The 26,186-nt window shown below is 45.5% G+C and overlaps 1 protein-coding gene across 1 annotated transcript; it reads left to right on the top strand.

The window, feature by feature from the left end:
- The first annotated feature begins 10,396 nt into the window (after positions 1-10,396).
- On the top strand, positions 10,397-18,681 carry ODF1 (outer dense fiber of sperm tails 1). The gene is made up of 2 exons (XM_045561918.1): positions 10,397-10,946; positions 18,076-18,681. The coding sequence occupies exons 1-2, from the start codon at positions 10,624-10,626 to the stop codon at positions 18,551-18,553; spliced, it is 801 nt and encodes a 266-aa protein (XP_045417874.1). The 5' UTR covers positions 10,397-10,623; the 3' UTR covers positions 18,554-18,681.
- Positions 18,682-26,186: the final 7,505 nt, after the last annotated feature.

Below are 26,186 nucleotides of genomic sequence, written 5' to 3'. Positions count from 1 at the left end.
CCCACACCCAGGAGGAAGGAAAGCTGCTCAGAGAGGTCGAGAAGAATCTAGACAGACAGGCCTTGCTGGATTCCCCACTTGGTCTGTTAGTATGAGATCACATGCTTTTTGTCCAATCATATTTTTACCCAGGTGGCCACACTTTGCTGAACCTAAGCATAAAAACGGACAAGTTCCCCTGTACCTTTGGGTCTTCATTCAGAAGGTTCTTAGGTACACGTTAAATAAACGTGTGTGACTTTTCTCCAATGGGTCTGCCTTTTGTGAGTTGATTTTTCAGTGAACCTTCCGAGGGCCAAGGGGAGCTTTTCCCTTGGTCTACACCACCCTGTGGTCTGCCCCCGAGCGGCCATGGGAAAGCTACTGTGCTGCTCTGCACTTCAGATTCCTCCTGAAACGGTGACAACGGTACCATCTACCTCAAAGGGTCAGCAGGGAGGCCCCAAAGCACAAACACCTGCACCTAGAACACTGCCTGGTACGTATAGCCATTGTTACTACTTCCAACCCCTTGTCTTATGGAATCTTTAATAAAATGAGCTCTGTTTTTGTTTTGTTTTGTTTTTTGCTTTCATATGCCCTGGCCATCTTCCTGTACTAAGACTCCAGCGCGAATCTATGCAGGGGATGGGATGGGCGTAGACCGGGACCAAGAATAAAATCAAGCCGTAGACTCCATGCTGTATTCAGAGTTCAGGCTTCCCTCTAAGCCCAGCGTTACACTCCTTCTTCCTCCAGGTGAGTTCTTTCTCAAGGAGCAAATGGACCTAAGCCGGATCTACCAGTCTAATCCACACAATGGGCCATACCCAACTCAACCCTAACGGGATTACAACTTGGCTGAAGCTGGGATCTTGCCACATATGCTTGTAAAACTCCTCTTATACAACTAACTGGTAAACTTCTTCCCTCCTTTCTTTCACAAATCCACATGCACGTTCACATGCATTTTCACAACTGGAATTTGAACTTTTAACTCCTACTTCTTACTCTTTTGAGATCCACGGTTGCTATTGACCTTTTTTCTTCCCCTAGAGATCCTGAGGCTTCCTAAAGCTATTGACTTTATTTATTACAGCTCACTGTGACTGTGAACTCCTGGCCTCATCCCATCCTCCTGCCTCAGCCTCCCAAATTGCTGGAATTACAGGCATGAGCCACTGCACCAACTGCGCCCAGCCCTACCAGCTGCACTTTAAGGCTTTTTCTGCTAATGACTTTTGAAGTGTTTGCTAAAAGATAGAATGAACGGAATAACAAATTAGCAAACTGTTAAAACAGGAGCATCCTCATCGTCCTCATCAGAAAGCTTTGAAGCGGCCCTGAAAGCTGTTAAAGACCAAGGGTTCCAGGCTTAAAGAGGTTGCTCCACAGTGGCAGCCTCAATTTCCAAGTTCAAGCTCCTACAATCCATATCCCACAATACCAAATTCCCAGAAGAAAGGACCTGGCTGGCCCAGTTGTCACTGGAGTTCTCTCTTGGTGCAAAAGCTTGTATCCAGGCTGGGGACAGGTCATGTCTTAGAAGGATGACCTTCCAACCTTCCCGCTATAGGTGGGGGGTTCAGTGTTTAGAAAAGGGGATCAGTGGACAGACAGATTCCCCAAAAGTTCTATAACAGAGTTCTGCACTTGAGGCTGAATTAAATGTTTTAGGAAAAGTGTAGTTATCATGGCTTTGAGGCACTATGTAGCTTTCAGAACTATGAATTAAAGCACTGAGTCTCAACACGGGACCCCCAAGACTCTTTCAGTGGTATATGAGAGGTCTTGTTTTATCAACTACACATCTGTGTAAGGCTGGATTTTCTTCTCTATTTAAACCAAAACACCATATTGCAACAGATTGAAGGCAGAAGACATTTCGGCTACTCTCTCTAAAGCCAGACATTAGAAAGATTTATAAAAATGTAAAGCAGGCCAGGCTCGGTGGCTCACGCCTGTAATCCTAGCACTCTGGGAGGCCGAGGCAGGAGGATCGCTCAAGGTAAGGAGTTTGAGACCAGCCTGAGCAAGAGCAAGACCCCATCTCTACTAAAAATAGAAAGAAATTATCTGGACAACTAAAAAAAAACATATAGAAAAAATTAGCCAGGTATGGTGGTGCATGCCTGCAGTCCCAGCTACTTGGGAGGCTGAGGCAGGAGGATCGCTTGGGCCCAGGAGTTTGAGGTTGCTGTGAGCTAGGCTGATGCCACGGCACTCTAGCCCAGGCAACAGAGCCAGACTCTGTCCCCCCACCAAAAAAATGAAAAAAAAAATGTAAAGCAATGTACCTGTTCTCAATTTTTTGTTTGTTTTGGAAAACATAGTTCCCATAAAAATGTTATTTGTATTAAATTGTAATGAGTTATTTTTAAATTAATACATATTTTGAAAATTCCTCGGTTTTAATTCCTAATATGGTAAATATTGATAGATAAAACCCACATAACAAAAAGCTCGTTGGGGTCCTCGATATTTATTAAGAGTGTCAAGTGGTGTTGAGGCCGGGAAGTTTGAGAACCACTGAATTAGATCAAGAAGACAGGTTCCACATTTCCCTCACCCTGCTCTCTTCCATCCCCTCCTCTTCCATGGGCCATCTAGTCCCTTAGCTCAAAGGGACCCTGGGTCTTGGCCTCCCTCCAGCTTTTGGCCTCAGGAGTCCCACCTGGTTCTCACTGTGCTGGGCTCCCGCAGGGAGTTGGGAGTCGGGGATCAGAACGTACCTCAGCGCCTGGAAGCTTTCCCTGGAAAGCTGAGTCACACAGAACATTAGGTAAAAAGGGGGTTTTGGACTCCACGTTCTCTGGTTAAAAGCAACCCCAGCTGGAGGTGCAAAGTTCAGGCAGAAAATCTACTCCCTGTGCAGAGAAGCCCCAGCAGAGAGACTCAGTGTTCTTCTCTGTGCAAATGTTTGTTCTGAGTGTTTGGAATGAAATGACAAAGACAATTCAACTCCTCTGTAAAAGAAGCGATCCACGCCATGTGAGGGAAAGCATTCTTGGTAAGAAACGTTCCTTTGGGAGAGAGGAAAACCCACATTGCCGAGAGGGGAGAGAGGGTGCTAATCACTGAAGGCAGCCCCATCCATCACAAGGTGACTGCAGGCAGGACGGGCGGGGCCACAGAGCAGAAAGCACATCACTGCATTTGAACAACAAGATGTGCAGCAAATCAAGCTCTAGGCGTGTGGATAATGGGAGAAGCAGGAAATCTGAAGTCCTCATGTTTGACTCTAACCGGTCTTTTATCCTTAAGGTCAAAGTCAAGAGAAATTTTCTTCTCCAGTCATTCGTCTTCTAAGACAAAGAGACTGGAAGCTGCCTGCCTGGAGGAAGCCCTGGCTCTGCCTCTTCCTGTGGGAAACTCTGTTTTGGTGTCCTCGTCTACAAAATGGGGATAATAATAGTCCCATGTCATGGGGTCATTGTGAGGATGAGCCTGGCACACACTCAAGCATCATTAAGTGTGAGATATCATTATTATTCAAGTAAGCATCTATTAAGAGGCAGGCTGTTATGGTGACGGTGGTGGTAGGAATATAACAATTCTCAACCCTCTCGAGCTAATCAGGCCACTGGCTGCAGCTGTAGCAAGCCCTTCTGTTCCTGGGCAGATGTGGTAATGTGCTTTTTTGCGTTTGACTCCAGTGTGAAGTTCAAGGAAATTTTTTGGTCTCTATCCACATCAAGAACAATCCAGATTGCTGCTGATGATTTTTCTCAGAGAATTCATGAGACTGAAAGGTGGGGAAGGGCAAATGAAGATGAGGGGGTGGGAGAGAGAGAATGTAGAAACTACAGTTGTCGCAAAGAATTCAGAGTGATAAGACTCCTTACGACCTTTAGAGTCAGAGGGTTGAACACAAGTTTGCACCCCAGAAAAGTGTTCCGTCCTAGGCAAATCAGGATGGTTGGTCACCCTAACACCACCATCTTCTCCTCAAATCTTAATTTGATGCGCCAGGTGTGGTGGCTCACGCCTGTAATCCTAGCACTCTGGGAGGCTGAGGTGGGAGGATCGCTCAAGGTAAGGAGTTTGAGACCAGCCTGAGCAAGAGCGAGACCCTGTCTCTACTAAAAATAGAAAGAAATTATCTGGACAACTAAAAAAATATATATAGAAAAAATTAGCCAGGCATGGTGGCACATGCCTATAGTCCCAGCTACTTGGGAGGCTGAGGCAGAAAGATTGCTTAAGCCCAGGAGTTTGAGGTTGCTGTGAGCTAAGCTGACTCCACGGCACTCTAGCCAGGGTGACAGAGCGAGACTCTGTCTCAAAAAAAAAAAAAATCTTAATTTGATGAATTTATTCATGTATTTATTTAGTATGCAAAACTCCCATGGCTCCTTCTCAATGACTGAATGACTATATTTGCTGAAAGAAAAAGGAAAATACATCCTGAGCTGCATTCTGGCTTTCAGACCCTGCCAGGCAAGAGCAACCTCCCTGCTGCAGCAACTTGGGCTTTCAAGTTCACTCCCGTTGGGTGCAGCTGTAAGCAGATATACAGACATCCTCCTCCTCCTCATTCCTTACCTTATTTAGCAGGAAGATATTTGTTAACAACTTTGTGGGGCAAGAGGGTAACAGGGAGAGATCTACAAGCCAACGTGGTTGGTTGTAGGAGGATGGGCCGTACAAGCCAATAAGGGGGCACCTCAGCCTTTTCTTCCCTGCTCGTCTGCCCAGGGTGCTCTAGCAGAGATTCTCTGCTGAGTAGGAAGCTGTCTGGATGACTTGGGTTTCCCAAAGCTAAAGTTCTGAGATTCTGGCCCCAGTGAAGCCTCTCTTGCTCTAGAGACAGTGTTCATGGGTGGGTCTTCCTGGCTGTTTCTAGTCATTTTCCCTAGTTTGGGTCACCATAATTTTCCTGTATCCACAGGGCCTTCAGGAATGGCAGCTGCCCTGGTGCAGCTAGAACTGGGTTATGAAGGAGGAACCAGACAAGCATGGGACGGTGAAGTAGCAGCTGACTTACAAATTCAGCCTGGAGTGGCTCCCTGGGGGTAGGTCCAGGGGACAGGCTGTCATCTCATTTGGGTTCTTTAGATACAAGAAACAGAAACTGACTTGGTAACTTAAGAAAAAAAGGAGCTTTTTGGAAAGATTTGGAGGAGTTCATAGTCCCAAAGAAAAGCTAAGGGCCAACTTGAAAATGACAGAGCAGGGCAGGGACTAAGGTGTCACCTCATCAGGGTCCACTGTCAGAATGAATCACCTCCGGCCATCTTCAAGCTTTATGTCTCTCTGCTAAAGATCAAATTCCCAGAAGAGAGTTGGAGTGGCCAGCTTTGGCTGTGCGCCTGCGCTGTGGCTGGGCAACTTTATTGGCGAGAACCCAATGAGGGCGAGAGTGGGAGGGAGAAAGTTATTTTACCAAAAGAAGGTGCCATGGATGATGGACAGACCAAACATTAGACGTCCCTTCCGGGAAGACTTCCCCAGTGGCCTGCTCAGGGGGATGGCCCTGAGGCTTACTTGGATTTTAGAGGCAGGGGCCAGAGGTGGGCTTAGCAATTCAGTCCAAAGCTGATAGTGCTGGACAGCACAGTATCAGAAAATGTTTCATTATAAAACTGGTGATATTCTGGTTGAAAACACTTAGAAATCACAGAAAAGTCTAGAAAAGAGAATTTTAAAAGCCATCTATAATTCTACTAGAGATAACCACAGTTAATTTTTCAAGGTGTTTCTCTCCTTCCATGGGTTATTCTGGACAGAGCTGAGGTCACACTGTGTGCATAATTTTGTATTTAATGTCTAAGCACTGTATACTGGTCCAGCAATGGTCAGAGGAGTGTCTTTGTAACATTGGCCGAGCGGATGGACTTGACCTAGAGCTGGTTTACCTGGAGGAAGAGGCAGAGGGGACCCTTTTTGGCCCATGGTTCCACCAACACTGGGGACCAAACAAGTGTTGCCCAGCCTGGGAAGCTGCCAAGGCCTGCCCTCCCCCCCAGAGGGGTTCTATCTGGATGCCAGCCAAGGGGGGTGGGAGCTGGACACAGTCCTGCGTAAGGAAGGGCCCCCACCTCCACACTAGAGTCCACAAACACGCTTTGTGTTTATGCTTCAAGGAACTGTGATTTTAGACCATTTTTATGGGTTTTAACAGGTTCTGATGAATTTCAACATGTTCCTTCTGACATGAATAGATCACATTTCCACCTGACCTTTAAGGAGACCCCACCTTTGTTTAGCCTCTTGAAATGATGTCAAGAATATACAGGCAGTCGCCTGGTTACGAATGAGATATGTTCCTCACAATGTCTTTAGGTCAGATTTTTATGTAACTGGGATCCCTGATGAACAGTGCATATGTGGTAATAATAACAATACTGGAATGGCTCATATGTGGTAATAATAATACAGTGTCATACTGCAGTAATAATAATAGTTCTGTACTGTAATCATAAGTTACAGAAACTATTGTGCTCCTTTTAAATCAAACAAACAACCTAAAAACAAACTCACACACAAAGTTTAAATGGGAGGTAGGAGAAACTTCAAAAAAGAATATTAAAGGTTAACATCTAATGTTGTATCAATCTCTTGCTTACTGGGAGGGCTATTTTTTTTAATTTATAAAGAAAAGAAATTTATTTATTATGGTTATGTAGGCTGACAAGTCTGTTGTCTTTCTTTTTTCTTTTCTTACTTTTTTTTTTGTTGTTGTTGATGTTTTTCTTTACTCGGAAACTATCTATCTAGAATAAGTCTATTGTCAAAGGGCCACATCTGGTGAGAGCCTCCTTGCTGGCTGACACTCTCTGAAAAGTCCCTCGGCCCTTCAGGCTATGAGCTGGCTGGAGGGCTGAGCAGAGGGGTGTTTTTGATAAATGTAGCTGCCATTTATCGGAAGGCGATGATGGAGACGGCGCTGGAGGGGACGGAGTGGGTGCTGGAGAGTCGGGATTTGGTTCTGCTGCTGGAGGAGGGGAGCTGACCACTGAAGGCGGTTTCCTGGAAAAGGTTTCTAGGGTTGTCTGCACAGACTTTTTCTTTTCATCATAGATGGCCTCATAGCATCTGATGTTCTCAGTAACTGCAGGGTAAACCTTTGTAAACCGCTGTGAGGATCTTGCTTCTCAAGCTTGGCAAATCCTGCTTAAATGAGAAGAAAGGCTTCAGCTAATTCTTTTGTCATAAATTTTCTCGGCTGTGGAGCTTCTGATTCTTCGTGTTGTTGTGTGTCTGTTGGCTGCTTCTCTACCTAGGAGACCAGCCTCACCCACAAGGACGCTGCGTCAAGGAATCACTTACATCATGAAGGTTTGTTTACATGTGAGGAAGAAACTCATCCCCGAATTATTTATTTAATTATATGTTTTCCTTATGGGGAGCCTTGGAAGCCCATCTGTAAGTAGGGAACGCTGTTAAGTTGGATCGTCTGTAACCTGGGACTGCCCGTACTTCATGATGAAAAGTAAAATCACTAGGCAGGTGAGATAATGGAAGAAACCACATTGAAATATAGATATAACCATCTTAATAATGTGCCGTGTATATACACATGTGTGTGTTTAAGCTCTTGAACTTGTGTACTTAACAATCTCAAACTGAGAGCCTGTCTATTCCAACCTTTGCTGACATTTGCTAAGGGATAGAATTCAGGGTGATCTCAAGAGTTCATAAGTCTATCACTTGGAGCTAGAGAAATCTGCACAACTGCAATTAACTCTCAGGACAAAGTAGGCCATGTTCCTATTAACAGAGTGTACCCCTCAGAATTAAAACACAGTGGAATTGCTCTTGAAAGAGGTTAGAATTTGTCCAGAGGACTATTATTCAACTTTGGTTTTTGACTCATTCCACCTGACCCAAGGGGCCAGCCTCCCATTCTAACACCTCCAGGAACACTTGTTTTCTTTGCTAAGATACTTTATCTGCACAGAAAGGAGCTTCCTAGCTCAAGGCTAGGGAACAGGGAGCCACTGGGAATGCCACACTTGGTCTAGCAGTACAGGGACTTCCACTTAGGGGCTCTCACCTCTCCGACTACTTCTTCTCTGAGTCTTTCATGAGCTCCTTTACTTCCTCCATTTCCAGTTATTTTTCCTCGGGTGTGTGCCTCAGCCCTCTTCTTCCATCCTGCATGACCTTGCCGGCTCTCCGGGTTCCAGCTACCTATGGAATTGGGGCTCCTTAATACACATCTCTAGCCAAGCTTTCCCTCAAGCTCCAGCCCCCTTATCCACAGGATACTCCACATCTCTACCTTAAATTGTCATTAGCACCTCCTGTTCACCAGCTCCCCCAAACTGACTTTCTTCCTGTATTTCTTGTTTCAGTGGCACCACGAGTTTGCAAAGCTAAGAAACGTGGAAGTCATTACTGATTCCAACCTCACTCCATCCTCATTCTGTTCACAAAATCCTGTTTAATTCATTTATTTGGGCTGGGCACGGTGGCTCACGCCTCTAATCCTAGCACTCTGGGAGGCCAAGCAGGAGGATCGCTTGAGTTCAGGAGTCCGAGACCAGCCTGAGCAAGAGTGAGACCCCCCATCTCTACTAAAAATGGAAATATTAGCCGGGTGTGGTGGTGTGTGTCTGTAGTCGCAGCTACTTGAGAGGCTGAGGCAGGAGGATCACTTGAGCCCAGGAGTTGGAGGTTGCGGTGAGCTAGGCTGACGCCAAGGCACTCTACTCAGGGCAACGGAGTGAGACTCTATCTCAAAAAAACAAAAAACAAAAAACAAAAAAACAGTCCTTTATTATTTAAAAAAGAAAAAAAAGAAAAAAATTCACTTATTTGGTCATTCGGTGAACAAATTTTAAGCACACGCCATGTGCCAGGCATTTTGTTGCATATCTACTAGGGAGCAAAAATAGACAAGGTCCCTGCCCTCCTGGCTCTGGTTTGGGGAAACATACAAATAATGTTATAAAAGAAATGTACATACAGTGAGTTAGGAGAGTGTTTCGTTTGGGGGACAGGGAAGGCTTCCCCAAGGAAGGGACATGCAAGAGAAGAGTTGGAGGGTGCCGCAGGAATTAACTAGATCCAGGGTGTGGGGGACAGGCAGAACAGCGTGTAAGTCCTAAATGAATCAGAAGGAGTGAGGAATGGTCTTCGAGGAAGTGAGTGGCCTTCAAGGAAGGCCGCTGTGGCTGCAGCCCAATGAATTACAGTAATACTGATGGGAGAGGAAGGCAGAGGCCCTACTGTTCAACACCTCGTTAGGATTTTGGTCTTTCTTTCAAGAGGACGGAAAAGACTTTGAAGACTGTTAAGGCAGGTGGGGTAGAGGTGGGGAAGGCTGCATGATGACAGATTTATACGTGAAAGTCACTCTGGCCACAATATGGAGAAAGAACTGGGTGCGGCCTGAGTGCAGGTGGGGGCGGCAGTCCAGCTGGCTTCCTCCTGGCCAGTCTCATGGCCACAAAAATTTTGTTGTCTCTTGTCCTGCAGCAGAAGACACCTCTACTGTTGTCCCCTGGCAACTGACCTTCAGTGTGGCGGTCTGATTACCTTTCTACTTCCATCAGTAGAAAAGAATATTGATGATCCTTCACTGGGCTCAAAGTAAAGTTTAAAGTCCTTAGTTTGGCCTACAAGTCCCTTCACACCTGGCCCTTGTCTCCCTCTCACGTCACTTTTGGCTACCTGTGATCAAGCACCTTGTGCTTTAGTCCATGCAGGGGGGATTTGAGAGCTGGGCAGCAGTTTGAGGGGAAGAACCAGAGAGGAGAGGCACCGAGGGCCAGGTCTGAGGCTGAGTCAGAGGTCCAGGATGTTGACCCAACTGAGCACAAAGGAAAGTGGCTCAAGTGGGGGTTCCAGGCAGTTGGCTACAAGAGAATCAAGGACAATCACATGGGAAGCACTTGAGGACAAGCCATCTGGAGGCTTGGATGTGAGACCAGAGGTGTAGTTGCTGGGAGATGGTAACCAAGGGCAGGACCCTGAGCACTGAGAGATGGGAGCTTAAGGGCAGGACACACCCCCACCCCCACCCCCACCAGTGGAGAACTAAGGATAACCAGGATAACCATGACCCCTACCAGTAAAGAATGGGCAGGACTCAAAGACTTGGGACTCAGAAGGTCAAGGACAAAGGCTGACGTGAGGATGACTTGGTAGGAAGAGAACCATGAGAACATTCTTTATTTTCTACCTGCCTGGAGCCAGAATGAATCCCACAGTAAAAGGAGAAAGGCTAAGTCTCCAGTGAGGGCTAGAGCTGGAAGTGGGGGGAGAAACGGAGCCAGGCAGCTCCTGCCATCACCCACACCAAGTTCAACAAGCACAGTCGCAGCCATGGCTTGTCCTCAGAGCACACACAAGTCAAGGACATTCAAGGTTAACCCCATGAACCCCATGTGATTGCTTGGGAGACCCATCCCACTTCAAAGTGAGTGAAATCTCAACCTCAGTGTGGTTCTGAGAGTAGCTCTGTAACTCCAAGGAGGGGCTCTGAAGCCCATGACTGTGTGCAGTTCACATGGCAACCAGAAGACTATGACATACTCAGGGGCTGGTGAGGTCATAGAACACAGGCCTTAAAGCAAGTGAATCATGTGGGCCTCATTTATTTTTAAAAGAAACTTCTGAGAAGAGCTTAGAACAATTTTTTCCCCCGAGTGCCATTTCCCAAAGGTACTCGCAAAACAATAAGGTGTGACTGTAATGGCTGCACTGAGTTGTCTTCTGGACAGCGTTAGAAGGGACATTAAGAAGGTGGACAGAGAACTGAGGCAATTGAGATGCATCGACGAATTTGGCACACGATGCCTGTGCGACTTATACATGCACCCATACTGCTGCTGCGACCTGCACCCTTACCCGTACTGCCTGTGCTACTCCAAGCGATCGCGCTCCTGTGGCCTGTGTGATCTCTACTACCCGTGTTGCCTGTGTGATTACAAGCTTTACTGTCTTCGCCCATCTCTCAGAAGTTTGGAGAGGAAAGCCATTAGAGCCATAGAGGATGAAAAGAGAGAGATTGCCAAGTAAAATAACTTATTTTTAGACTTTTACAGTTGGTATCTTAGCCTTATAAGTTGGAGTAAGGGGGAAAAAATGTGACAGTTGATACTTCAACAAAGATTAAAAGAGTTCAAGATAATGACTCTGGTGACTTAGGAAAAATTTAAGAAGAGTAAATGAGGTCATAATGGGAATTGTAAGATTCTCAAAAGACGGTGTAATGACGCTGATTGGCAAGGTCGTTGGTGGTTTGGAGCGGGAGTGCCAATGTGATAAATAATGTGGCTTTAATGAGGGGAAGAAACAGGGGGTGTCATTAAAAAGCCATTGGAAGCAGCAAACTAAACATTTTTCCTGGTTATGAGGAAAGTGATTTGAGTATATTTGGACTTACAGAAAATGACTACAGGAGAAGTAATAATAATTGATCAAATCCTTAATGTTTGCCAGAGGCTTTAAGAGCAGGGGGAGCAAATTGAACAATAGAGGCGTTTCCCTGGCTTTGTAGGAACGCTTTTCTCCCATCCCCCTACTCCAGACAACTCAACATTTGTCTGCAGTTGGGTCTATCATGTCGGCTCCCAATCCAACTCTAGCAAGGGTTGTGCAAATGAACTAGAGGACCAAGTCACACCTTTCAAAATAGACCTGAAAGGGTTTTTAATTGAATTGGGCAATTTTTAAAAGCCACTTTTTAGACATTTTGTTTTTAATTACATTTTTTTATGCCTGGAGGAAGCTTTCCTTTTCTAACTCTCTACATACGCCATTTAGTCGATTACATTGATGAAAAAGCTGGGTGAAAGCACTGTCCCCGGTTAGATAAATGATGTACATCCATACATATATAATATGAATATATGAATAATATGTAGAGGTAAAAAGGATTGATGAAGCATTTTTACATATTGATGTATTAAGCGCAAAAACAAGGTACAGAAAAACTGTTCAATATGTACAATTTTTTAAAAGATGGGCATAGATAAATAAGTAAATAGGTAGGTAGAAGCAGAGATATAGTCTTTTGACAACAGTTGATAGTCATGTTTCATTGGAAAGGGCAATAGGACAATTATTGTCTAGGTCATCAGACAATCAAAGCTCAACAACAGACCTCCCATAGTCTGGGATGGGGCTGTCACCTATAAATTCATCTACACTCTTTTTGAACCAGTGTTGATTTTTACTCTTTAAGGAATCAAGTTACGTAAATTGCTCACATTGTGAGGCAGGGACTCTTTTTAATACTTAGTCCAAACTGAGGATTCCTTGTGAGCAGATCTGTGTCCACTCTCCCCATACCTTTCAGTGCTGGATTACCCTTGATCCAAGTCCTTTCAGCCTTGGTCTGGCTGCTCTGCTGTTCCCAGATTCTGCAGGTGAAAAGTCCTCTCTGTCCTTTGCCATCTGGGCTCTTCATGCCTCCTTCGGGCATCCCTGTTTCTTGGTGTGCCATAGACACAACCTCAAGCTTAATTCTCGGCAGTGTAGTTGAGACAAGAGGTAATGCTTTCTCTGGTTTCTGACGCTTTTCCTGACAGTGTCTGGGTCTTCGCCAGTTTTTTTCTGTGCCTGCAGCAGTATGTGAAACTGGCGATGTCTTTACATTAATTCCTGGATCTCTGAACTGATAATTCCAAGTCCATTTTAGAAATGACCTCAGGCTTACCCCCTTTTATCTCTTCCCAGCCACTTTTCTTCCAATTCATACCACTCTGTGAAATGTCTGTGCTCTATTTCTGACAGCTTGACATTTCACTATCCAGAAGGGCTTAGTGTCACTTGCAAACCTAAATATTCAATTTTCCTGAATATGGGTGAAAATGTTAAGCCATGATCCTAGCCCCAATCCCAGAGGGCTCCCACTGCTAATATTTGTTCTGCAAATGAAATGCCTTTTTTCTTATCTCTAAGCTAGCTCCTGATTCATCACTATATAGACCCAGATATATCATGTGGATTCAATTTTTTAAAAACAATCTTTAGTGTGAAATCTTGCCCAAGGCCTTTTGAGTTTAGAACTCATATTCACATGACCTTTCACCCCTTTAAAGAATGCTAAGGGGTTGGTTAGTTATGACATGTGCTTTCAGATGTCAGACTGTGTTGTCCAGAAGGTTCTTTGCCCAACGAGAATGTAAAGACTGCCTCGTCTGTAGTTGCCTCCACCCCATTGAAATTGTTTTTCTGTGTAAGAGTCGATCTGCTCTGTCTCTGGGTGTTCCTTTAAACTGGCAAGGAGCCTTGGCCAACTTCCCCCCATACATTTCTTGAGCATTCCCGAGTGTATGTTATTTCTGATGCGTGCGCGCGTGTGTGCGTGTGTCTGTGTGTGTGTGTGTGTGTGTGTGTGTGTGTGTGCGCGCGCGCGTACGCGCGCGTATGGCGTAGAAGTTCCGATCTGTTTCCATTGTTCATTGAGCAGCTACTTCAAAGAACCCTTAGGCGATGTCTTCCTTAGTAGAGAACCAAGTAAGCACTTTTGTTGCCTTAGCTTCTTTAATATTTCCTTTTCCTTCCCCAGTTAGCTCTTGCACCCCAAGCACTAGCAATGCCCCTGACTCTTCCTTCCTCTGCTGGATTTAGGACAGTCTGCACCTGATCCCCACCCCCACCACCATTCATGGGCTTTCCTGTCCTCTCCTCCAAAGCTGGAGAAACAAAAAAAACCCAGCCCCTCCTCAATCCTGGCCCCAGGAGTTTATTCTCTGATGAATGGATGACCGTGTGGCTCTGATGCCTGCCACCAGTCCTGGTGAACACTCGAAACTTGACTTGGAGCTGCACCCTGGACTGGGACCTAGGAACTAATCCTGAGACTATTTCTAACCGCTCACCCGAGTGTGTCTGTGGTTGGCCTGAAATCAATGAAAAATTCCCTTAAAAATCCCCACACCAGGGGCATCATCAAAACTTCAAAAATCTGTCTTCTCTTTTCTCTTCTTGATTCCCCATTCAAGCTCTTAGTATGAGGTTTCCATGGAATCCACTTTTACACGGTGAGGCTGACCACAGGCCTCATGATGAGCTCTTTGTGATTCGGTGGTGGCTCGCCCAGGTCTAAGCCCTCAGAGAAATTCCCCAGAGGTCAAAGCATAGCTAAACTGTGCGGAGGGTAGAGAGGAAACTTGGGGCTTTCTAGCTGGTGAAAAGCTGACTTTCCCACAGAGACGAGAGCCCCTTTGTTTCCGTCCACATCCTCTGCAGAGGTGGAAGTGAGTTGGGCACCTCGGCCCCTGTCATCCTGACCTCTTCATACCCATAGTTCTGGGAGCCCCATCACTCCATGGCTGCTGCCCATCTAGGCCAAGTGCATTGCTATTATTTGATTTGATGTCATTGTTTAATGATACAAGACATAAAGCCACAGATTTAGGACTAGTCCATGGAAGGTGGAGCCTGGTACAGCCTGATAAAGAAGGCTTACCCTGCATCGGTGCAAACCCTGTGCCTAGCACTTCATCCTTATAACATCCCCATTGGGCGATATTGTCATGGTCATCTTAGAGACAATGAAACAGATCCAGGGGCAATGGTCTTGATCACTAGTGGGTGGTAAAACCAAGACTTGAAGCTGTGTTTGCCTGAATCTGGAATCCCTGAGCTTAACCACCTGGTCAGTGGTTTTCAAAGTGTGGTTCCTGGACCAGCATTTAGCAGCATATCTGGAACTTGCTAGCAACGCAAATTTGCACCTCCACCCCTGACTTACTGAACCTGAAACTCGAGTGGTGGGACCCAGCCATCTGGTAGCTGTGCAGAGGAGTCAGATGCACCTGTGCTGTGCTACCCAGCTCCCTGCTGAGTGGTATTGTCTTCAGTAACAACCCAAAAGTCTGGAGAAGAGAGAAGAGGCAGGAAGGAAAGAAGAGAAAGGGAGAACAAAGGAGAAGAGAAAGCAAAAGATGTGATGGAAAGGAGGAGTTGAGTTGAATTGGGTCTTTGGAATGGGGCTAAATTCAGGAGGAAAAGCAAAGTACTCCAGTGAAGCCTAGAGGAAGGCCTGCCTCCCTTGGCTCCCTGGCAGAGACAGGCATTTCTGATGTCTTTATTACTTCATTCATGACCAAGTGGACTCTGATTTATACATTTGCGAAGATGGCTGACTGTATAGCTCTTCGTTGTGGTCAGCACGTTTAATATTCAGGAGCTTGGTTGTACATACAGGTGAAATTCAACTTCAACAAGGAGAAGAGGTGGCGGCACACAGTGACAGACACGGGCACTGCTGTTGTTGGCTTTCCCTAGCTTTCCTAAGAGGCTTCTGCAAAGAACCAAAGGGGCTGACTTAACCCATGTTTACCACGGCTAATATTCACCCCCATGGTAACTAGTATAGGAGGCAATCTGCCTTTGCTCAGAGCCCCAAAGAGCCATGGAAAATTCTGTGTGGGGGGATGGGTACATCACCAGGCAGGAGTCAAGTTGCAAGTTGAGAGTTGAGTCTGACGAGTGAAATGTGGCGCCTGCATTTCCCCTAAACCCACACCCCCTCACTGCTAACCACTGACCTAGCAGCAAGAGCAGCAGCATGACCTGGCCGAGACTTTTTAGGCTACTTTCTCAAGATTCACCTCTGTGAGACCCCTGCGCAGCTTCCGCAGAGCCAGAGGAGCCAAAGTGACAAAAACAGAGCCAAAGGAGGAACACAAGCATTACAATACACGACACTGCACTCTGGGACTCAGGTTGCTTAGAGGAGATGGGTCTGGGAGCTGACTTGGGCTTATCAATCTGATTCCCAGATCCAGCTCGCACAGAGGGCGGGGGGCTTTGTCTGGCAGAACCAACCATGGCACAGCTGGCTGGGGCCGCCAGCAGTTTTGCTGGGGTCCTTGGCCCTCCTTTGTGAGGCCTAGCTCCATCTTCATGGCAGGATTTGATGTTTCTCATCTCGTACGGGAAGGTCTGAGATGAACAGAAGTTTGACTCTCAGCCCATGTACACACCATGCAAGGTTCTTGAGAGCCCCCGGATAATGGCCATCCTGCTCCGTGCTTCACCTTGGCCTTGGCTGCTCTGGCCTGTGACCCATCTAGAGAGGGCACCGTGTCTGAGTCTGGGCTGGTTCCTTGCATCTTTGTGAGCTATTCTCTGCCCATCCAGAGAGATACAGCACTTGTTCCTCTGCTTACATCACAGAGAGAAAGATTTCAGAGGCCAAAATTCTCTTCCTTTCTCCTTAGTATAGCCAAGGGTATCCTGGCACACGCAGGGCAAGAAAGACAGCCATGCCCATGACACCCCCATGTTCCATGGGGCTAGGGGTGGAAGTGGAGCTGAATGGCTGTTACAGTCCTCTGGTGGTATTACACAAGTTGTTTCTGTTTGCCTCAGTGTCTTCAGGGACTGAGCTCTACTTGATCATTTTGTAATTAGCCACTAAGAGTCTTGGTTTGTTACTTTCAGTACAAGGATAGTGAACACTCACACTGTTAAACCAACCACGTTAGGGCTTATCAAATGAAAAGTACAGACAAAAAACAGTATGCATAGCATGATTTCATAGGAAGACACACAAAACTCTCTTTCTATATGTATATAGAAATAACCCCCCACACACACATGCACACACACACTCCTCAAAGAAGGTTTAATTCCAAAATGCTAAGTGTTATATGGAATTATAGGTATTTTTAAAATATTCTATATTTTTGTTTAGTCTTCTACAATTAATTTGTATAACTCATGTAACAAAAGAAATAAATGTACAAACAAAATTCAGCATAAAAAGGTGACACAGTCATAATTACATATGTATCACAAAGTTATTGTGAAAATTAAATGAAATAATGGCTTTAACATGCTTAGCACCTTCCATAACACATTGTTTAAAAAAAAAGGCAAAAGCCTAACCATGTGCCAAGCACTATCATAAATACCTTTCATGCATTAACTAGTTGAAGCCTCACAACAACCCAATGAGGTAGGCTACTATTATTGTCTCAGTTTTACAGATGGGGAAACTAAGGCATAGAGAAGTTAAATAATTTGTCCATCTGGCAGAGCCAAGATTTAAACCTAGATACTCCAGGTCTACAGTCTATGCTCTTAGGCACATTACTTTACTTTTTATTGGTGAATCCTAACTGATCAATTAGCGTGAGGTGCTGTTTTTCTTATTACTAAGGATTTACCAGCAGGATGCCAAATAGCAGCTGTGTAGGATCCATGGCAGTGCTATCTAACCACCAGCTCTGCGGACAGGGGAGGGGGCGGGGTCCTGATTTGTAGCATTTATCAATTTCCATGGTGCAAAACCCCACCATGACCATGATTGATTGCAAGTCATCAACATGAAGTCACTGAATGAGGAGGTGGGAAGAGATGTGCACAGTCAGCTCTTGCAAGCTGGCGGCATCCTGATCTGGCACACCACTGGCAGGCCACTCTGCAGCTGCTCTACACGGCCCCTCCCTCTGACTGGGCCTCTGCTGGTGCCAGCTGTCCAGAGCCTAGAGCAGCCTCCCAGCAGCAGGAGGAGCTAGGCCCTGGGGGGCAGAGCCAGGCCGGGGCTCTCCTGCCATGTCATTTCTTGATGGAGCTTTAAGGCTGAGTCTCTGTGTGATCGCCCAGTGGCGGCATCTGTTCTGTAAACCAGCAGGGTTGGGTTCTAAAGCTGACAGCCATCTTTAAAATGCATATTTTAAATGGTATCTTTTTAGTTATGTCTCATTTTTTTTTAAAAAAGCTCTGTCTATGTATAATGTAATTGTAATAATAATGAGTATGGTAATAATTAAGCAGATTTTCTAATGTGCCAAGCACAGAGTTAAGTAAAATTCCATAATCTCATCTAATCCTCCAAGAGCCCTATGATCTATGTATTATTATCTCCATTTTACAGATGAGGAAACTGAGGCACAGAGAGGTTAAGGAGCTTGTCCATCTCCATAACTAGTAAGAGGAAGAGCTGGGATTTAAATACAAGAGAAAGATCTGGAAGGCCAAGCCCCTATTTATTTAACAGAGGTTTACCTGTGGGGCAGTGTGATTCACATGTGGGGATGCTCAATTTTTACTTTATATATTTCCATACGTTTTGAGTTTTCAAAAAGACCAGTGTTAACTTTTGCAATTTCAAAAGAATAGAAATCAAAATAATTCTGAGTTCTGAGCTTCCTCCCATGCTTTCCTTGTTCTCAATTCCAGACTGAGAAGAACAACAAATAGAATTCTGGCCTCCTCTTGCTGTAGCAGTAACATTTTAGGATCAGTGAACGTATGTGGCTTTGAACCTGATCAAGTCAAAGTTCGAGTGAAGGACGGAAAGGTATGTGTGTCAGCCGAGCGGGAGAACAGGTACGACTGCCTGGGATCGAAAAAGTACAGCTACATGAACATCTGCAAAGAGTTCAGCCTGCCGCCATGTGTGGATGAGAAAGACGTAACCTACTCCTACGGGCTCGGCAGCTGTGTCAAGATCGAGTCTCCGTGCTACCCTTGCACTTCTCCCTGCAACCCCTGCAACCCCTGCAGCCCCTGCAGCCCCTGCAGCCCCTGCAACCCCTGCAGCCCTTGTAACCCTTGCAACCCTTGCAACCCCTGCAGCCCCTGCAGCCCATGTGACCCCTGCAACCCATGCTATCCCTGTGGAAGCCGATTTTCCTGTAGGAAGATGATTTTGTAAAGTGTGCGTAGGAACGTATGTAGAAGTCAGGTACTCCAGCCAGGCAGCTCTTCCAGTGTTTCTCTTCCCCTTACCATGGCCCCTGTTGTTCAAGTACGTAGGAAACTGAATACATAACTGCAATCTGCTGGTGTTGTGTGAAAGTCTTCTTTTTGAATCCACTATGGGAGCTCTGGAAGAATTAATGGATGGGAACGGAAGATGAGATGGTGAGATGCGCCCTCCAGTGCTCTCCTCCACACCCAGCTACATCCAAGGGCATCCCCAGACACTGGTTTTCCAGATGATACAGTGAAATGGCCTGGCCCAGAAACCAAACTGTCACAGCAGAGACAGAGTAGTTAGGGTTGAAGACACACACTTTTTCAAAGCTATCACAGCAGGGAGTTTTGGAGGGAGAGTGACTCCCCAAGCACAGTGCAGTTGAGGTTTTTACTGGGCAATAACCAGAGTAAAAAAAATATGTGGCGGGGGAGTGGGGGGACGGGGAGAGCACGTTCACTGACCGAGGGTGGAATGGCCATGCGGCTTGTCATTTTTCAACCTTCCTGTAATTTGGGGGGGTTGGCCTGCTCTGGTTCAGGGTGCTTTGCAACTTCTTCAAGATTTATTGCAACTATCTCCTTTTCTCAATTCCTGAAACTGCTTTTAGGCACAGAAATTCAGTTCAAAGTTCAGGAGTGGAAAAGCGCAGCTTTCTTAAGATGGTAGCATAGATTGCCTGAACCCATGAACACAGCTGCGAGCCTTTTTTCATCACCAGGACAGAAATAAGTATAAAGGAAGAACAAGATGATGGGGAGGGATAAGAATGAAGACACTGGCTGGTTTCAAACCTGACTTTTAGAGGGAACATAAAACCCTCCAGATTGCAAAGCGAGTCTATTCACCAGTCTCAGCTGCATGTGGGTTAAGGTGTTGGTTCTCAGCCGCACATGGGAATCACCTGGGGAGCTTTAAAAATATAGATGTCAAACAAAGCACACAAAACGAAACAAAAACAAAAACAAACGAAAAGCTAAAACAATTTAAGACAAAAATGTTTTAAAACCCAGATATCTGGGTCCCCTCTCCAGAGTCTAATGTAATAGAGTTGAGATGTGGCCTGAGCATTGAGATTTTTCAAATCTTCCCCAGGTGACTCAAGCACGCAGCAAAGGTTGATAAGCTCTAGACAGGATCTTAAGGCTCTCCCAGCCTTTTCTTTAAAACTTTCCTTTAAGTTCAAGGTTGAAGAATACTGAATGGTGATAGTGAACATATTTTGCTTTTAGTTAGGGCCTCTAATTACAGGTGTGAATTAAAAACATTGAACATTTCAAAAATTTAAGTTACCCTTAAAGTGTCTTGCCATGTTTTGACTACATATTCATAAATATTTTATTTTCTAAGTTATAAATTTTTTGAAAATGATTATGAAAAAATTTCACCCTATAGAGTCATGGGATCCCACGGAGGTCTTAACACCTGGAACATGTAAAAGCCTGTGTCCTGTGGAAGGGGCCATTCCGGGGCACTCGTAAGAACAGTTCATTCTTTTTTATTCACCCACCCACTGACCCATCTGCTTATCTGTCAGCCCAAGCAATTCATCCATCCATCAACTGGCCAGACAGACTATCATTTCAAATGTCAGGTACTATGCTTTGCAACGGGAGGGGGGTGAAGAGAAAAAGTACCCTTTTCAAAAATGCCTCAAACTAAATTCAAGAAGGGATACTGTGGAGGAAGTTGGGATGGAGGGTAGAGAGTTCCACAGAAACTGAATTTATGAGGGCCCTTCCAGACTGGCCTTAGGCATTTCCATGGTGTTTATTGTTGACATCACTGCCTTGCATGAGGCCTCATGGAAGCCAGAGCCTGGCTTTGTCTGCTCCCCACCCTCACAGGGAAAGGCTTCCTAGAGAGACAAGAGTTTATCCACTGAGTACCTGCTCTGGGCGACACACTGTGCCAGCAGCTATTGTCAATAAGTACCTTTCCAGGAATTCTGTAGGTGAAGGCAAGACCAACCCCGTGATATAATTGTCAAAGCATTTGGCAGTTTGTGATCAAGAACTAAATTGTAGGGTGTGGATGTTAAGTGCCCTCCAACCTCAGAGAAGGGCTGTGGCAGGTCGGACTTGGGTGTGGGCCCTGTCCGAGGCCTTGAGGAAAGACACATAGCAGCGCTGATTCCATGAGCTAACTGGGTTCCTGCGAACAGGGAGGAAGTAGACACAGGGAGAAGAAAGAAGAAACATTTAGCACACTGGGAGGCCGAGGCAGGAGGATCACTTGAGGTCAGAAGTTTGAGACCACCCTGAGCAAGGGCAAGACCCCATGTCTACTAAAAATAGAAAAATTAGCCGGGCACGGTGGTGCATGCCTGTAGTCCCAGCTACTTGGGAGCCTGAGGCAGGAGAATTGCTTGAGCCCAAGGATTTGAGGTTGCTGTGAGCTAGGCTAATACCAAGGAACTCTAGCCCAGGTGACAGAGTGAGGCTCTGTCTCAAAAATAAAGAAGCATTTGCTGTTTCCAAAATTATCTTTGGCTGGTCAAATGGATCCCTGGGCTTGGACAGCTCTGCTGTGGCCTTTAATAAAATTTTGCAGATCAGCATCCAACTATAAACACCCTACTCCATCTACCTAGGTGGGAGACAGGAGTGGGGGGAGACTCTGGAAGGGACAGAGGCTAGAAATTGGCCCAGATGGGAACTGGGAGATGAGGGAGGCACATGTGGAATAAATGAACTTATAAATCAGGCACATATGTTGACTTCTAACAAAGACTGTAGAAATAAGGTTGGAGAGGAGGATAATTGCACTTCTTAGTGTTCATGGAACGCATTCCAGAGCTGAAGAGCTATTTAATTGTATCATGAATTAAAATTTTCTCAGGTATAGGATGGAGGGGGATTTGTACCCAGTGGCTATCGTGTATTGTTTGTTTTCTTTCAAAACTCATGTAGTGATATTTCGTAAAATGATATTAAAGACCCTCAGTTGACTATTCTTCAGTCATTGTAAAATAGTTTTATTTAGTGAATTGTTCATGTCCCCAGAACTAGTGGAATAATTTCCTACACAGAAATTCCTTCTCTCTCTATCTCTCTGTCTCTCTCTCTCTCTCCATCTCTCTTTGTCTTTCTCTCCCATTCTGGTGCCTATGAGTGTCACAGGCTGGAAGTCTGGGACACTCTGATATAGCCCTTTGGCTGAGGACATTTAACTGAAAGTTAAGCTAAAATTGATACTGAAACCAGAAGACTGGATTTGTAAGAAAAGTAAGCGGGGAGGGTGTTGCTGGGTGACCCAGATGAATTTCAGTGAAGTTTGTAGGGTTTTTGGCCTTGACAGAACACAGTTTCCAACAGAGGCCTGGGTGGGTCACATGGTTTGTGATCCGGGCTGGAAGATCAACTCAGAAGTTATCCTCAGGGACCAACTGCTTTTAATGCTAAGCCAGAAGCACTTCTTTCCTGGCTGGAGATGTACAGTAAGTATTAGTTCCTGTCTCTAAAGATATAAAACAAAAACAGATACATCCATTGCTTAGGCCTCTGGATCCTGATGGATGTATAAAATTTGACAATCAGACTAAGATCCCCCTCTCCCTGAGCTACACGAAGCCCTGGTACCCGCCTTAGTCACGCAAAGGTCAGCAAATCCGGGGGGTGTACTACCACCCCTTGCAGGCTTGGAAACCTGGCTTTGGACAGATGATAGAGCCCGTGATTTCAGGGCCCTGGGTGTGCTTCAGAGAATGTGTCAGTGACAGGAAGAGTCCTGGAGCCAGAAAGCCAGGCAGGGTGCCTGAAATCCAGCAGCCACTGGTCCACCACTTAGAATCTCTTGCAGTTGGTCACCTTTCGCTCTGCACAGCAGAGAGCACCCTCAGTGAGATGCAGTGACCCCACAGGGCTGGAATAACATCGCTTTCAGTGAGCTGAGGCCCACCACGCATCAGAATACCAGGAATTTCTAGTGTTGAAGGTTCTGGAGGAAGATAGCTCTTCTTTTCAACTCCAACATCAGCAATGACTGCATTTTCATGCACCAAACTAAAGGAAATGGTCTAAAAAGACTTTTATTCTCTGGTCTGTGAATTGCAGGGGAGGGTGTAAACCATTTTGTTATGCTCATGAATTTTATAGGTCAGAAATTCAGACAGGACATGGTGGGGATGCTTTGTTTCTGCCCCGTTTGGGAAGGTCCAGAGGGCTGGAATCTTCCAGAGGCTTCTTCATTCACTGTCGGACACCAGCACTGGGATGACTCCAGGGCTGAGCTGAGCTGGTGCTCTGATCTAGTTTATGATTTCAGATGAAAAGCCTTATAGGAGTGTAGAAAACACCATACTTTATTATACACATAACTGCTTTTATTGAAAACAATACAACATAGAAAGAATAACAATATTCAGCATTAAAAATGTTTCCACTAATAGAACATTTGGAATTAATACAGCTTTAGAACAAAATACGGTTGCCACATCTGTGGAAATAAACTACAGTTGGACACAAACAAGCTTTGCTCACTATTTCTTTCCAATTATTTTTGTGGTTATTAAAAAACCATTTTAATCGAAATGGATCAAGGCTTAGTGTTGGTTCTATAAATATAATGGGGATGTAGTCCAGATTTTCTGGGACCACCAAGATTTCAGCTGACCATATCCTCGTTTGGTAATGGGAGACTGCGGTCCCCTCGTGTTTTTGGTGTGTAGTCAGGGTCTCCTGAGCAAGGTGTTAAGGAGCCAGCACAGATCCTTCAGATACAACTGAAACAAAGACAGGAGAAAGGGTACAAGGACAACAAAGGCATCAGAGACAAGCTGGCACCCTTGGAGAATCATGCAAAGGCGGAGGAAAGCATGAGGCCAGGATTTGTCTGAGCAAAACAATAGATTAGGCAACTCTCTTGGAAGAGGAAGTTGGTTTTCTGAGTCAGCAGCTTAGTCATCTTCCGGTTTTATCAGTGTCAAATGTTTTTAGCTTTCAGGGGCTGGCCATGGGCTTCTGACGTGGTTTTACCTCCGAGGAAGGGGGTGGATTCTAGCAGGAGGGACCCATGGAGTTCTTTTGTGGGGGAGCCTCTATTCCTCCTTCACGGGAAGCCACGCGGGAACCGCCTGTGGTCAGCAGCCTGCGAGAAGCTGGGCAGGATGCAGCCATGGCTAAGCGTGCGCCTTTGGCTTTGGGGAGTGTTCAGTCCAGTGTGGGAGACAGACATGTACCTGATACATCCCAATGCCACCTTATCAAGGACTCCTACCAGGACAGGAGCAAGCACTGACAGGACAGGGGCCACGTGGTGATGGGCCTCACTCAAGTCCTTTCCATGAGGGGGATAACAAAGAACTTACTCCCCAGTTGAATTTCTCCTTCCGGGTTCATTAAGCTCTTCTGAGAAGCCCATATCCTTCCAGGCTCCCTTTGCTTCTCTCCCTATTTTCTCCCCTTTAGGGACCTGTGAGAGTCCAGGCAGGAAACAGAGTACAGCTGGGATTTGGGAAAGACTTTTTAATGCCGGGATTTTGGAAAGACTTTTTAATGCAGTGACTTTACAGAGGTGTGGGCAGCTTCACTTGAGTAATGAGGCATGTTGATGCACAAACAACGAACAGCAGAGGGATGCTGCTCTTGCACTGGACCCAGAGACAAGGGAAGAAATGGTGCTACTGGTGCCCAGGGCAAAAATGCTGAAGTTCTAGACTGGGGGCTGCTGGACAGGAGCCAGGGTGGTAGAAGGATACTGCCCCGCCAGGACTGCCCAGCGGGTGCACAGTGAGTGAGAAGAATAAATACTTCCACCTCTCTTTCCTCCCAACTTCCAATTCCTTGATTGGCCGACTCCAGTGAGACACCAGAAGGCAAGAGGGAGCTGATGATGGAGTTCGATGAGGTTAGCCACCTGGGCACGCAGGCCAGAGAACCGAAAGTGGGATTTCAGAGTTAATGGAAAATAACAAGCACTCCCTTCCTTCCTCCCTCCTTCCTTCCTCTTTTATTCTTCCTTCTTTCCTTCCTTCCTTCCTTCCTTCCTTCCTTCCTTCCTTCCTTCCTTCCTTCCTTCCTTGCTTCCTTCCTTCCTTCCTTCCTTCCTTCCTTCCTTCCTTCCTTCCTTCCTTCCTACCTGCTTTTCTGCCTCCCCTCAGGGCATCATGCCAGGCATTGAGGAATCAAAGATCAAAAAGCCAGACCTGGTCCCGAATTTTATGGAGCTTGCAGTCTGGGAGGGAGACAAATATGGAGCACACAAATAAAGGGGTACAGGAGGGCTGGGCGCAGTGGCTCACGCCTATAATCCTAGCACTCTGGCAGGCCGAGGCGGGAGGATCGCTTGAGGTCAGGAGTTCAAGACCATCCTGAGCAAGGGTGAGACGCCTGTCTCCAAAACAAAATAGAAAAATTAGCTGGGCATGGTGGCGCATGCCTATAGCCCAGCTACTCAGGAGGCTGAGGCAGGAGGATTGCTTGAGCCCAGGAGTTTGAGGTTGCAGTGAGCTATGATGACCCCTGCACTCTAGCCTGGGCGACAGAGTGAGACCCTGTTTCAAATAAATAAATAAATAAAAATAAAGGGGTACAGGAATGGGATGGATGGGTTCAGGGAAACAACCCTGGCTCTGGATTTTCTTCTCCAAAGTCAGGCCACATAGCTCCTTGCCCCCAGAACTACAATGACTGATGAGACCGCATGAAAACTCTTACTTGGAGCTGATCCTGGAAAGCTCAGGTGATGGACCACTCAGGATTAAGAGGCAGAATGCTGTATAGCCCTCCGTCACTAGCCCCCTGTGCCCTCTGCTATTCTCCAGCATTTCTGTCCCTTTTACTTAAACCTGTGCATGCTCTCTTAAAGTGTGATGGAAGAGAAATTCAGAAAAACATCCTTTAACCTTGGGGTGCCAAAATGCAATCTAAGCAAGACAGCATATCCAGAAGCCATAATTGAAATATAGATATATTCAATTACATTTCTAAATATTGGGAGGCAAAAAAATCATAAAGTCAGTAGAGAAATAATAGGCTAGAAAAAATAGTTGAAACTTGATAAAGCCTATATCCTTAGTAGACAATTTAAAAGCCAGGGGAAAAACAACTTTACAATGGGCAAGAAGAACATTTATAGCAGCTTTATTCATAATCTCCAAAAATTAGAAGCAAACAAGACATCTCTCAATAGGTGAATGGATAAACAAACTGGAACATACATACAATGAAATATCATGTTATAAAAAGAAATGAGCTATCAGGTACAAATAAAAAACAAAAAGGAAACTTAAATGTATATTGCTAAATTTTAAAAAGCCAATCTGAAAAGGCTATATACTTTATGATTTCAATGATGCGACATTCTGGAAAAGGCAAAACTATAAAGATAGTAAAAAGATCAGTGACTGCCAGGGGTTTGATGGGATTGGGGTAGAGGGTTGAATATTTAAAGCACAGGGGATTTTTTAAAGGTGGTGACACTATTATGTATGATACTGTGATGGTAGATACACGACACTAAGCATTTGAGAAAACCCATGAAACTTTATAGCACAAAGAAGTGACTCAATGTATAATTTTTTAAAAAATCACTTAGGAGGTCAAAGGATTCTAGAATAGAATGAGATTGTGACGAGAGAATCTGTTACAAA

This window comes from Lemur catta, chromosome 9 (assembly GCF_020740605.2).
Source record: "Lemur catta isolate mLemCat1 chromosome 9, mLemCat1.pri, whole genome shotgun sequence".
Classification (NCBI taxonomy): Eukaryota; Metazoa; Chordata; class Mammalia; order Primates; family Lemuridae; genus Lemur; species Lemur catta.
This window is presented reverse-complemented; position numbering and strand designations above follow the sequence as displayed.